Source organism: Crocuta crocuta, unplaced genomic scaffold, assembly GCF_008692635.1.
Source record: "Crocuta crocuta isolate KB4526 unplaced genomic scaffold, BGI_CrCroc_1.0 scaffold26, whole genome shotgun sequence".
In the NCBI taxonomy this organism is placed as follows: domain Eukaryota; kingdom Metazoa; phylum Chordata; class Mammalia; order Carnivora; family Hyaenidae; genus Crocuta; species Crocuta crocuta.
Window position 1 is genome coordinate 9,761,130 of NW_027532249.1, and position 12,393 is coordinate 9,773,522.

A 12,393-nucleotide genomic window follows, 5' to 3' on the forward strand; every position below is an offset into this window, starting at 1 on the left:
GCGTAACAGATATTTGAAGGTTATCAATATAATCAGCTTATAAAAAAAAAAGAGGAATGAAGTCAAGAGCCATCTCATTCTAGTGAAAACAACAAAGCCATATTTTACCCTTTTGTGGCTCAAAATATGTTAACTGATGTATAAGTAGTAGAAAAGCATCAGTCAATCAACTGGTTAGATTAATCATCACCTACCATATCAATAATGGAGAAAGCACATTGAAATATTTCACTTAAGTATCTATTGTCTTATTTTGCAACCTTAGGAGTTCAATTGCTTGCCCTCATCCAGGCTGGCTTCACCTTCAGCCATGATGTACATCCAGTAATAAGTATCCTACTAGTACATTACCTTAGAACTCTATTTGAAAATACTAACCATGTATTTACTTTTTAAATCATACATAAAAATTATTTATATGTCTTTCAGTGGTGGTTTACCAAACTTTCTAAGAAACAGTGTTAACTCTAAGAAACAAAAAATTAAACTGACACACAAATACCACATTTTAATAGAAAAAATGTTAATTTTAAGAATATTAATCAGTAGCCATAGATATAAAAGGTTTAATCAAGAAATTTACTAATACAGATGAGCACTGAGTGTTATGTGGAAACTAATTTGACAATAAACTATTTGAAAAAAAAAAGAAAATTACTAATACAAAATGTTACTCACTATACCATTTCATGTTTCCTTTTCTTCACTTTAGCTAAAAGAACCACAAATACCTCATTCTTAAGTGTCAAATGTTACTTAATGATATTATAAAACTATTAAAAATATTTGTATGAAAACAACATAATATCAATGAATAACAATAACAACTTACAGGTATTTCGATTTTTGCTTTCAGAGTCTGGTCTTTTTTAATGTTCTGCACTTGAATTGCAGATCCTGTTAAAATACTGGTTCCAGAACTGCTGCAGTCTACAACATAGACTGGAAGGTTTGGAGCACCTGAAAACTATTGGAAACATACAAAATAATTTTGAGACCCCAGTCAAATGTATCAAATCATTCAAAAACTATTAGTTCAATTTTCAAATAATTTCAAATACAGCTACTATCTCTGGCTATAAATTGGAAAAAGTGAAATAGAATTCACCAATACTCTACACAATTTCTGAATGAAAAGAGTAATTTTCTATAATTTATGTCTTCCAAAACACCAACTTCCTCAACTACTATACTTTTTTATTTTATCTATTTGGGTTTTCCTTTTTTTGTGTGTTTTTTATCTGTTTTCATTTGTCTACCCATCCCTAACCCTGAAAGATATTTTTATCATTCTATCCATAAATTAAATACGTCATCTAAACTGAGGGGAATGGACCAAGAAAGAATGGGTCCATTTATAGACGGAACAAATAAAGATGCTTTATCTAGAAGATTCTTTATGAAACTTGATATAGGTGACACCTTTATTGGCTTATAGATGCTGAAAGTACAGGCAATGAGATTCCCACAAATTTCTCCATGGAATAATCATTAAAGTCACACTATAAAGTACGTAAGCCAGTCAAGTCCACCGACTATCACAGGACTCAAAATAAAATCTACATATTCTTCTTATCCTACAGTAACTTACCTTACAATGAACAATCAATTTTGGCTGTGTTGTTATATTGTCTGATTCATCGAGAACTTCTACCTGAAATGGGAAAGCTGTTCCATTTTCTATAACTAAAATTTCAGAATCAGGTTTCACTTTCAATCGATGAGGGGGACCTACCAGAAAATTACATAATGAAATACAGATTCAAGGTTCTAAGATTGAAATACTGAAACAACAATAACAAAATCCTGTAAGATTTCAAGTTTTAAGATCTTAAAAATAAGGCCAAGAAAGAAAAAAAATAAGCAATGTCCGTGTTTAGCCATTTCTATCCCCAAAATGCAAAGATTCTATAAATGATCAGAGTTGTCTCAATTATATGTTTCAGGTCTAGACTTAGTTTTATGCAACAAGCTATAACATAATAATAATTAATGCTAGAAATTACCTAAAGGTGTAAAACCTTAAGGAGGTCCTGGAAAAAATTATTCCATAAGAATTTTTTAAAATACTTTTACTCACTTTAACTTTACACAATGACTGATTTCTCAAAAACATGTTAAAGTAACACATATTTTAGGTTAATAGTATTCAAAGAATGAGTTTATGTAATGATATAACCAGATAATTTACTTGTTTGATTGTCCACTACTTTGATGTTACAAGCAAGCTACAAGTTTCCTCTTAGATCAAAGAGAGTTCATATTTTTGAAGCAAGATGACTTGATGTGCTCCATAAATACTGATAGTCTTAAATACAATTTATTCTAAATGCTGGTAACAAAAATTCACAAAAAACAGTTAATGAAAAACACACTAATGTTAGCAACATTATCTACTTTTTACTATATGCCAAGTAGTGTGTTAAATTTTAAGTACTATTTTCATATTCTTCACAATAATCTTGTAATCAAGAAGGCAATATATTATCCTCACTTTGTAAATGAGAAAACTGGAATCTAGAGAGATTAAGTATCCTGTCCAGGGCACATGACTAGTAAGCAGCAGACTCAGGTTTATTTTCTAAGTAATTTGAAACTTCTTGACCATTATCATTATACCATGCTATTTCCTACTTGACAATTTTCAATGTCAAATTCAAAAACAATGCCATACCATCTGGTTACTAAGAATTTCACTACCCAAATCTATACTCTTTAACCTTTAAAATAAAAGCATTGCAAGTGTTTATTAGCATGTAACAACTTTTTAAAAAATAAGGTGTATGTGTGTGTATGCATGTAATCTCTACACTCAACATGGTGCTCAAACTCACAACCCTGAGATCAAGAGCCATATGCTCTTTGGAATGAACCAGCCAGGTGCCCCAACAATTTCATTCTTATAGGTCTACCAATGTGCAAATTTTAACATCTTTATCAATTTATGCTTGAGGAAAGCATCAAACTATTTGTAAAAGGATGTAGCTAACATATTTCTTTTCATTTAAAAATGGTACAAAGGGGGACACCTAGGTGGCTGAGTCAGTTGAACATCCGACTTCAGCTCAGGTCATGGTCTCACAGTTCGTGAGTTCGAGCCCTGTGCTAGGCTCTGTGCTAACAAGCAGCTCGGAGCCTGCTTCAGATTCTGTATCTCCTTCTCTCTCTCCCCCTCCCCTGCTCAGGCTCTGCCTCTCTCAAAAATACATAAATGTTAAAAAAAAATTATTTTTTAATGTACAAAGGGTCATATGTGAATAAAGGTATGATAATACTATTAATAACTGAGCTAAAATTGACATACCAATAACTGTTGTAGGTATTTTACAAGCACATGCAGCTCTCACTTTGCACGGTACCGTGTTAATGAGAAGTCATGCATATTGAAATTGTGTCCTCCATTCAGGTACCACAAAATCTTGCAAAGTGAGTGTTGCCTATATTAATTCATTTAATCCTCACAACAACCCTGAGAAAGTAAATATCTCATTTTACATGTGAGGTATAAGACAAGTTTACCAAGCTCATAAACGTCACAGGTTGGATTCAAATCCAGAATGGCTAATAATACGAGAATGTACTCTCCTCAATCTATGACAGACTGCCTCTCAAATTAGCCAGCATTTCCTACCCTGTGTTACTTTCATGTAACTTCATTAACAAGTTGATAAATCATTATCAAATTAACAACATAAATTCATGAGAAACTTTTCTTTTTAAAAAAAATGAAACCTTTACAGTTGTATCAGGTCTGGCTCTAATATAACCCTAAGTAGTGTATCTCTAAGAGTGGTTCCCTAATACATTTTCAGTATTCACTTGCTCCCAATTATTTTAGAACTTTAATAGTGTCTTCCTAAAGGTTTTCTTGTTTTTTTCAATTAGTCATTTCTATCAGTGCTATGTTTGACATTCAAATGTATTTTCAAACTCATACCATAACCAAAAATGACCTCATCTTATAAATTATATCTTATAATATGAATATTACTTTAAAGGTAATTATTAGGAATATTTCTTAAAATATTACCTGGTAGTAATCTAATTTTTAAAATCTGTGTGTCTTCTTTTAAACCTGGCAGAATAACCTTCAAATTAAAATTCTGTTGAAAAAAAATTATTTCAATTAAATCCAAGTCCTATATAGCTCAGTAGTTTATTATCTCAGTTCTGATTTTTGCTTTCATTTCCATAACATTACAGAAGTCTATTCAGCAAATTTACACTAAAATTATCGCTTATGTAAGAGATACAGGTGAAAAAATTAACTTGTACTGCTTCTTTAAAGATACCAGCTTCTAGGGATGCCTGGGTGGCTCAGTCAGTTAAGATACTAATTCAAAAGGAATAACCTCTGAATAATCAGAATCAAAATGGGGATTATAAAAAATACAGAAAATAGTTAAGTGTCAAATACCAAAAAAGAAATCTCTAAATGCAATGTAGTATTCTGGATTAGATCCTGTGAAAGAAAACTAATAATAGTAAAGACAAAACAGAACAAAAAACTAGTAAAATGTGAATAAGGTCCACAGTATTGTTACTAGTGTTGTACCAATGTTAACTTTGTAGAATAGATAAATACACGCTGATTACATAAGATTAATAGAGGAAAGTGGGTAAAGAGCATATGCAAACTCTCTGTACTATCTTTCCAACTCTTCTGTAAATACAAAGTTTTCTCAAAAAACTTTTAAAAAATCTAAAAATCATTTTAGGTTTTTTGGTGAGCTTATCCCACTGAAGTCAAATTTCCCTGATTTTCAAGTTCTTCTTCCAGGAAACTCTGGATTCCAAAAGATGTACAGAACTTGATCTTTAATTTGATTTGACTATATAGTGCAGTATAGTATAAAGTATTTAAAGACATTCACATGCTCTATGTTAAACACCATTTTGACAGAAAAATTTTAAATACACACTGTAAGTTAATGATGCAGTGAAAAAAAGCTATATATTACTTTCTTTAGCCCATAGTATTCCCTTTAGTCATGTAAATCTACTAGCTGCTTTATTTATTACCTTACTGGAATTTATACTTTTAACTTTCCTAACCTGATCCCTCCCCAAACACTTTTCTTTATCCAAATACCAAACCCAATATGTTCATAAATGTCAGCTGAAGTTTCTCATACTTGTGTTCTAAAAAGTTGTAGAGAAAAAAAAAACCACAGTAATGCGTAACTGTTGAAAAAATGATTTTGAATATCAAAAGACAGGAATGAAGATGAAGACAGTTGAAAAATATCTAATTCACTGTTAAACAGCAATAAGCATGCTAGTTTTTCTTAGTGATGTAAATGCTAAGTTCAGTGAAACAATCCTGATTAAATCTTAGGAACATCATATTGTCATCATCCTGTCACAAGTAAACGTTATTCAATTTGAAATTTTCCATTTCATTTCTATAATACAAGAAATAAACATGTATTATAATATTTAAGTACAATGCTTACCTTGCCTTGACAAGAGTTTACAAGGCCCCTGGCTGTAACACCTCGAATTACACAATTTGGTCCTTTGGTTATTTCTTCATAATGCAAAGATAAACCACTGGAAAAAAATAAATTATTTTTTAACTTCCCCTCCATAACCTACAAAGAAGCTATAAACATGTTACTTGCTCATATGCCATTCTCATGTCTAATTCACTTTTCTAATAAAATATTATTTTAAAAAATAAATAGTTCAGCCAAAGAAAATTCCCAAGAACTTCTTTTCTAAAGCAAAATGATCCAGGGTGCCTGGGTGGTTCAGTTGGTTAAGCATCCAACTTTAGCTCAGGTCATGATCTCATGGTTCGTGAGCTCAAGCCCCACATCAGGCTGTGCTGACACCTCAGAGCCCGGAGCCTGCTTCAGATTCTATGTCTCCCTCTCTCTGCCCCTCCCCCACTCACACACACTCTCTCTCTCTCTCTCAAAAATAAACATAAAAGAAAAAGAAACATGATCCATAAGTGATAGCACTGAGCCATACACTGTAAATGATAAATTATAAAATGTAAACCATCCTGTATTGAATAAGATACAAAGCAGGAAATCAACAAATACTAGACCACGTATACAAGTCTACAAAAAGGAAATGTTCAAATAGGCCAATCTTAGGGACGTCTTCAGACCCTGCCATATATTTTTTTCAATGCTTTCACCCAGTGAGATGTTAGAAAATTTCTGGAATTTATTTTTTTATATATATTTTTTTGACATTTGAGAGAGAGAGCAAGTGAGAGCAAGAGAAAGAGAGCGTGAGAGCAATAGAAAAGGGGAAGGGCACAGAGAGAGGGAGAGAGAGAATCTCAAGTAGGCTCCATGCTGCTAGTGCAGAGCCCAATGCAGGGCTCAATCCCACTACCTTGGGATTATGACCTGAGCCACTATCAAGAGCCAGACATTCAACCAACTGAGGCACCCAGGTGCCCCATATGGCACTTATTAAATTGAATAGCAATTTTAGATAAAGTCCAAATAATCAAGTACAGTCTTATGATGTAACCTTATTAGAATATATACTGAGATTCCCTAATCCTTCCTAAATCATCTTTGACCATATGTAGGTCCTTATGTTGTAAACCTTTTGGTAAGATGAAGGAATAAAAGGAAAAAATACAACTTAATATTTAAAACTTAGAAAAAGCCTAAGTTTTCTGAAAAATAGAATTTAAATATTTACAGGTATTATGTGGATAAGTTACAACAATTAAATAACATGCCTTGTTTGAAAAAAGATATAAAGTAACATCTAAGATAAAAACAGACTCCCTGGGAAAAATGGACATTAAACATACATGTCTGCTTTCACTCTCTCTTAAATCTCTAATTTGAGAACAAAAGGACTTTTTTTGTTTACCGTTAAAAAGCTAAGCAAAGGAAGGAAAGGAAAAGACAAGGATGATAAAATTCATCTCCCAGAATACAAGACTTAGTAGTTCCCCAAGAAATCTTAACCTTAAAAAAGTAATGGAAAAGGCTAGAAAACTATGACCCAGAATTTCTACATACAACTCTGGGACTGGTAAGAGAAAGGTGGGAAAAAAGACTGATGAAAATTTGGATCCCCAGCTCTCCCCTCTTGGTCTCTGGCAGATGACTGGAAGATTAATCTCTGAAAAGGCTAAAACAGAGAATCTCTAAATGGGTGGGGGTGGAGGTGTAGATAAACAAAAGATAGGATAAAATACTATAAAGTATAGAAGAAGTAATCCTGAATGAATGCATAAAGATGCTGAACCTTCCCAACCGTATTCCCAACCCAGCCTGTTCTTGGACTGGCTAGGAACCTGGACAGCCAAACTATTCCCTCCGGTCAAGAGACTAAATATTTCTTAGAGAAAACTGCCTCGCCCAAGAAAAAGACCTGAAGATACTGACAACAGGATATTCCCCCAATAAAGCATTACAGACATATCATCCTATGGTGAAGTTCATAGTCAACAGCTTCTCCCACATTCTCAGTTTCCTTATCTGCACTTTAGTCATTCAGTTATAAGCAGAAAACCAAAGACTACCAAGTATCTGAAGAAGTAAAAAACCAACAAACAAAAAACAGCTAACTTGGAGAAATAGATTTTGTGTATGTAAACTTTTTAAAGAAAAAACTATCATGTATCAGTGAAAAAATGTATTACATTTATAAAACAAGATCCACAAAATATTTCAGAGAACAAAGAAAAACTCTTGGAAATTAAAAATAGAGCAGAAAGGAGGGTGCCTGGGTGGCTCAGTCAGTTAAGAGCGTCTGACTCTTGATTTCAGCTCAGGGTTCGTGGGTTCAAGCCCAACACGGGGCTCTGAGCTGACAGCAACAAGCCTGCTTGGGATTCTCCTTCCTCCCTCTTCTCTCCTCATCCCTCTCCTTCTCCTTCTCTCTCTCAAAAAATAATCTTAAAAAAATAAAGCAGAAAGGAAAAATTCAACAGAAAGGTTATAATGTTGAAAAAATATGTCAGAAAGCAGAAACACAAACATAAGAAAAATTGGGAAAATCAGAGAAGCAGTCCAGAAGGTACATTACCAAAACATAAAGATCCCAGAAAGAAAAAACAATAATGATGGAAAGTAGAGAATGAAGTACTTTACATAATATAGAGACCTATGCAAAGATGTATTACTATAAAATTTTGCCATGTTGAGACTTAAAAGTAGATCCTATAAGCTTTCATAAAAAATACACAGAAAACACAAAAATGAAAATTAATAAAAGTTTAAAATATCAACGGTGGAAGTTAAAAAGCAAAAATGGAGCAATGCTTTCACAATTTTTTTGTAATTTTTTTAACGTTTATTTATTTTTGAGAGAGAGAGAGAACACAAGCAGGGATGAGGCAGAGAGAGAGGAGGAAACACAGAATCTAAAACAGGCTCCAAGCTCTAAGCAGTCAGCACAAAGCCCAATGTGGGGCTCGAATTCACAAACCATGAGATCATTACCTGAGCTGAAGGTGGACGCTTACCTGATTGAGCCACCCAGGTGCCCCAATACTTTCATAATTTTGAGGAAAACAGTGTCCAATTTTCAATTCAATTCAAGTAAAATAGAGACATTTTTGAGAAATAATTGTCTCTCATATACACTCCTTCACAGGAACCTAGTGTTTCAGCAAAAGAGGAACATGGGAATCTTCTAAAAAAACTGGAGAGCCATGAAACAATAAATGCTAAATAAAATCAACCACGTAACATCTCACAATTTGGGAATGTTTCCTCAGGGACTTGAGAGACAACTCTCTACACTGTAATCATCAAAAAAAAGTAAAACTCCCTATCTCCCAATTTTCTAAGCTTAAGTTATAGTCAGCTGACTCCAAATTGCAAATCCTACAGCCAATGAAAAACATACTGCGTTATTTCATGTTTAAAACATGAATGTGTAAGTTATAGCCACTTGTCTATATAAGGAGTAAGGTTTTCTTCAGTCTTTGCAATCTCTTTATCCAACTGCCTGTGATAATCATGAAATTCTGGTTTAATGTTTAGTCAATAATGAAATTGTTTTCTTTCTCTTCCACCTTTATGAAGACATTTTCTAGTTTATAAGGATAGGATGGAACTATAATCAATAATAGGTGTCAAATAATGCACTAATATTTTTCATCTGTGACTAGATGGGATAATTTTTAGCATTTATTTTTAAACTAACACATTTAAGTTATTCTTTTGTTACTGTTTAATATTCAACTAGATGCAGTAAGTCAAAAGACAAGCATCACTTTTTACACCTTAAGAGAACATAAACCTAAAAAAACCCATTTTGAATATTTTTATAACTATATATTATTTTTCAAGAACTTAACAATGCGAACTTGAAGAAGGCAAATACTATGTCCTTATTCACCTCTACATGTCAGCTAGCAAATGCCTACAATATAGCAAATACTCAGATGACTAAGAGTGAACAATTACAACACAAGGGGAAAAAAGTACATAGAGACAACAAAAAAAAGTATGTATAAAAAGTGGGATCAAAAAGACAAATAAGGCAGCTGATGCAAAAAAGAAACACTTAGCAATCATGCTCTTGAGAATGAACAAGACTTTCTCCCAAGGCACCTTAAAAAGAGATAATGGAAAATAATGAACATCCTCAATCATAACATTGGACAGAGTCTTATTCTGATTTCTTATTATAAGCCAATCACAACACTAAAGAACTATTAAATAGAGGTAAATTCTAAGGAAAGACTCAAATTTCCATGGAAACCATAAACTTTATGGCTATATTTTAAAAAAATAAACTGTATTACCAGGTTAAAAACCTTTTAAACGATAGCACTAAGTTTAAGTAGCAATAACTTTCTATCATACTTGCAGAATAAAATGGAGTAAGACAGAGCTATCAGTCTCACCTAAACAACTTTGACAGTAATTTCAGTCAAAACATAAACTTTAGAAGCAATTTATAATGACACTATAGCAACAAAGCATAGCGTAGGAATAAATAAATCCCCCAGATACCATGAAATACACTATATACTCTAAATGATAAACCTAAAGTCAAATATACACAAATAAAAAAAAAAAAAAGAGGCTGAATGCTTAGTAACTATGAAAAATCACATACAAAATGATCCTTCAAATTACCTTGCTTCAAAAACTGGCTGAATATCATTTCCTAGTTGACTAGTATGACCAAATTCATCCTGAAACTCCAGAGGGATATTGAATGGGACTCCAACACGGAAAGGAGGATCCATAAGACCAAATGAAAACTTCTCTGGTTTACCCTCTTTAAAAAAAAAAAAAAGAGAAGAAAAAAATAAACATGAGAAGCAAATTCATAGGTCAGAAACAGCCATATTGTATATTCAGGATATTAAATTATGACAAAGATGGCATTTTAAATCTGTGAAAAACATAAATTAAATATAATGTTTTTTAAAGTTTATTCATTTTGGGGGGAGAGGGAGAGGAGAAAAGAGGAAAGGAGAGGGAGGGAGGGAGGGACGGAGAGAGAGATTTCCAAACAGGCTCTGTGCTAAAAACCATGAGATCATGACCCAAACTGAAACCAAGAGCCGGAATCTCAACAAACTGAGCCACCTAGGGTCTCCTACATAAATAATATCTATAAGCCTCATAGGAAGAGTCAGATCTTTCTCTCAATATATATAAAAGTAAAATTCTATAGGTAGAAAAACATGTTTTTAAACTAAGAAATTATTAGAATATAATGAAGAATAAGTTTATAATCTTATCATAGGAGAAACTAAGGCAAAACACAATATCCCTCCTCAACTTTGGTTAACTGTAGTGCAGAGACCAATGATCCCACCTCTGACATAGTGCTAGAAGGTCAACAGTAGCCTAAAGCTATATTACAATTCCTAGGTCATTTACCTCACTTCATCTCATCACAGGCATTTTATCATCTCATGACACAGGCATTTTATTGTCTCACATCAACACAAGAATAGTGAGTAGAGTAGCATAATAAGATATTTTAAGAAAAAAGGACCACATTCACATAATTTCTATTACTATATTTTTATAATTGTTCTATTTCATTATTATTGTCCCTAAATTATAAATTGAACTTTATTATCAGTATGTATACATAGAAAAAAATAATACATATAGGATTTGGTACTATCTACAATTTCAAGAAATCCACTGGTGGTGGTACTACAACATATCTGCAGCACACAAGAGGGACTACTGTACTCAAAAACATGAAAGAATGTTTTTGACAAAATACATCTTATTAGTTACAATAAACAAAGCCTGGAGCCTGATGTGGGACTCAGTCTCATGATGGGGAGATCATGATCTGAGCTGAAATTTAGAGTCAGACACTTAACTGATAGAGCCACGCAGGCACACCTATAAAGCCATTTTAAGATCATGATGATTACATAATTGGCCAAACATCTTTTACTGATTATTTATCTATTCTCCCTTTATTTAAAATGCTGTCTTCAGCATAACATGAGCTATATATTGGTATTACACTTACCTTTAACAGAAAACTTAATTGCTTTCGACGGTAGCGGTCTTCCTGCATAAGTGTCTGCATTACTTTCATTCAATACAACTTGTAATTTCAATGTATAATTCCCCAACTTTTGAATATTTTCTGGACAAATAAATAAGACATTAAAAATCAAGTCAACATAATACTGACATAATTTTTAATATTCAGAATAATAACTCACCCATTTTTTTAAACCAGTAAGGCCATTTTCCTCCATGTTGACTAATATGTGAAATGATTTCTTTATTTCCATTTGAAGCTTAATAAAAAAAAAAAGGAAACATTTATACCTTCAGAAATTGAATACAGAACATGAATATGAAATGTCACACTGGCATCAATACCTTTATATATTTTTAAACTGTTCTGAAACTTCATCAAGGGATCTAAAGTTATCTTATGCAAGAAAACAGCACAATGAAAATTAGCTCAGTAAAACATCTTTATTTCAATTCTTAAAAATATATCTGTAAATAAGATTAACTGGTACAAAAGAGATATTTTTCTTTTGATATTAAAAATAATTTTCCTTAAGAGTTTTCACGATTAAAATATCAGATATTGTTTATGTAAAATAACTGCTAAGACCTAGTGACCTATTGTTTTTTTAAAATATTTTTTTAATGTTTTTATTTTATTTCTGAGAGAGACACAGCGTGAGCAGGGGAGGGTTAGAGAGAGAAGGAGACACAGAATCTGAAGCAGACTCCAGGCTCTGAGCTAGCTGTCAGCACAGAGCCCAATGTGGGGCTTGAACCCACAAACTGTGAGATCATGACCTGAGCTGAAGTCGGACACTTAACCAACTGAGCCACCCAGGTGCCCCTGACCTATTGTTAAGAGAAGTAAAAGCATATATACAAAATATACATTTTTAGAAGGAAGAGAAATAAATATAAAAATATTGATGCTCAGACTAAAAAA

General features: G+C 32.7%; 1 protein-coding gene across 3 annotated transcripts in view; it reads right to left on the bottom strand.

Moving 5' to 3' along the window:
* Positions 1 to 12,393, bottom strand: part of SMCHD1 (structural maintenance of chromosomes flexible hinge domain containing 1) — a 141,649-nt gene that overhangs the window by 79,023 nt on the left and 50,233 nt on the right. For all 3 annotated transcript variants that reach the window (XM_077778161.1, XM_077778159.1, XM_077778160.1), the window contains exons 18-24: positions 11,651 to 11,728; positions 11,452 to 11,571; positions 10,080 to 10,224; positions 5,457 to 5,553; positions 4,031 to 4,103; positions 1,592 to 1,731; positions 833 to 967 (exon numbers count right to left, since the gene is read on the bottom strand). In XM_077778161.1, the coding sequence (XP_077634287.1) occupies positions 833 to 967; positions 1,592 to 1,731; positions 4,031 to 4,103; positions 5,457 to 5,553; positions 10,080 to 10,224; positions 11,452 to 11,571; positions 11,651 to 11,728 (788 nt within the window). The remainder of the gene's footprint in view (positions 1 to 832; positions 968 to 1,591; positions 1,732 to 4,030; positions 4,104 to 5,456; positions 5,554 to 10,079; positions 10,225 to 11,451; positions 11,572 to 11,650; positions 11,729 to 12,393) is intronic.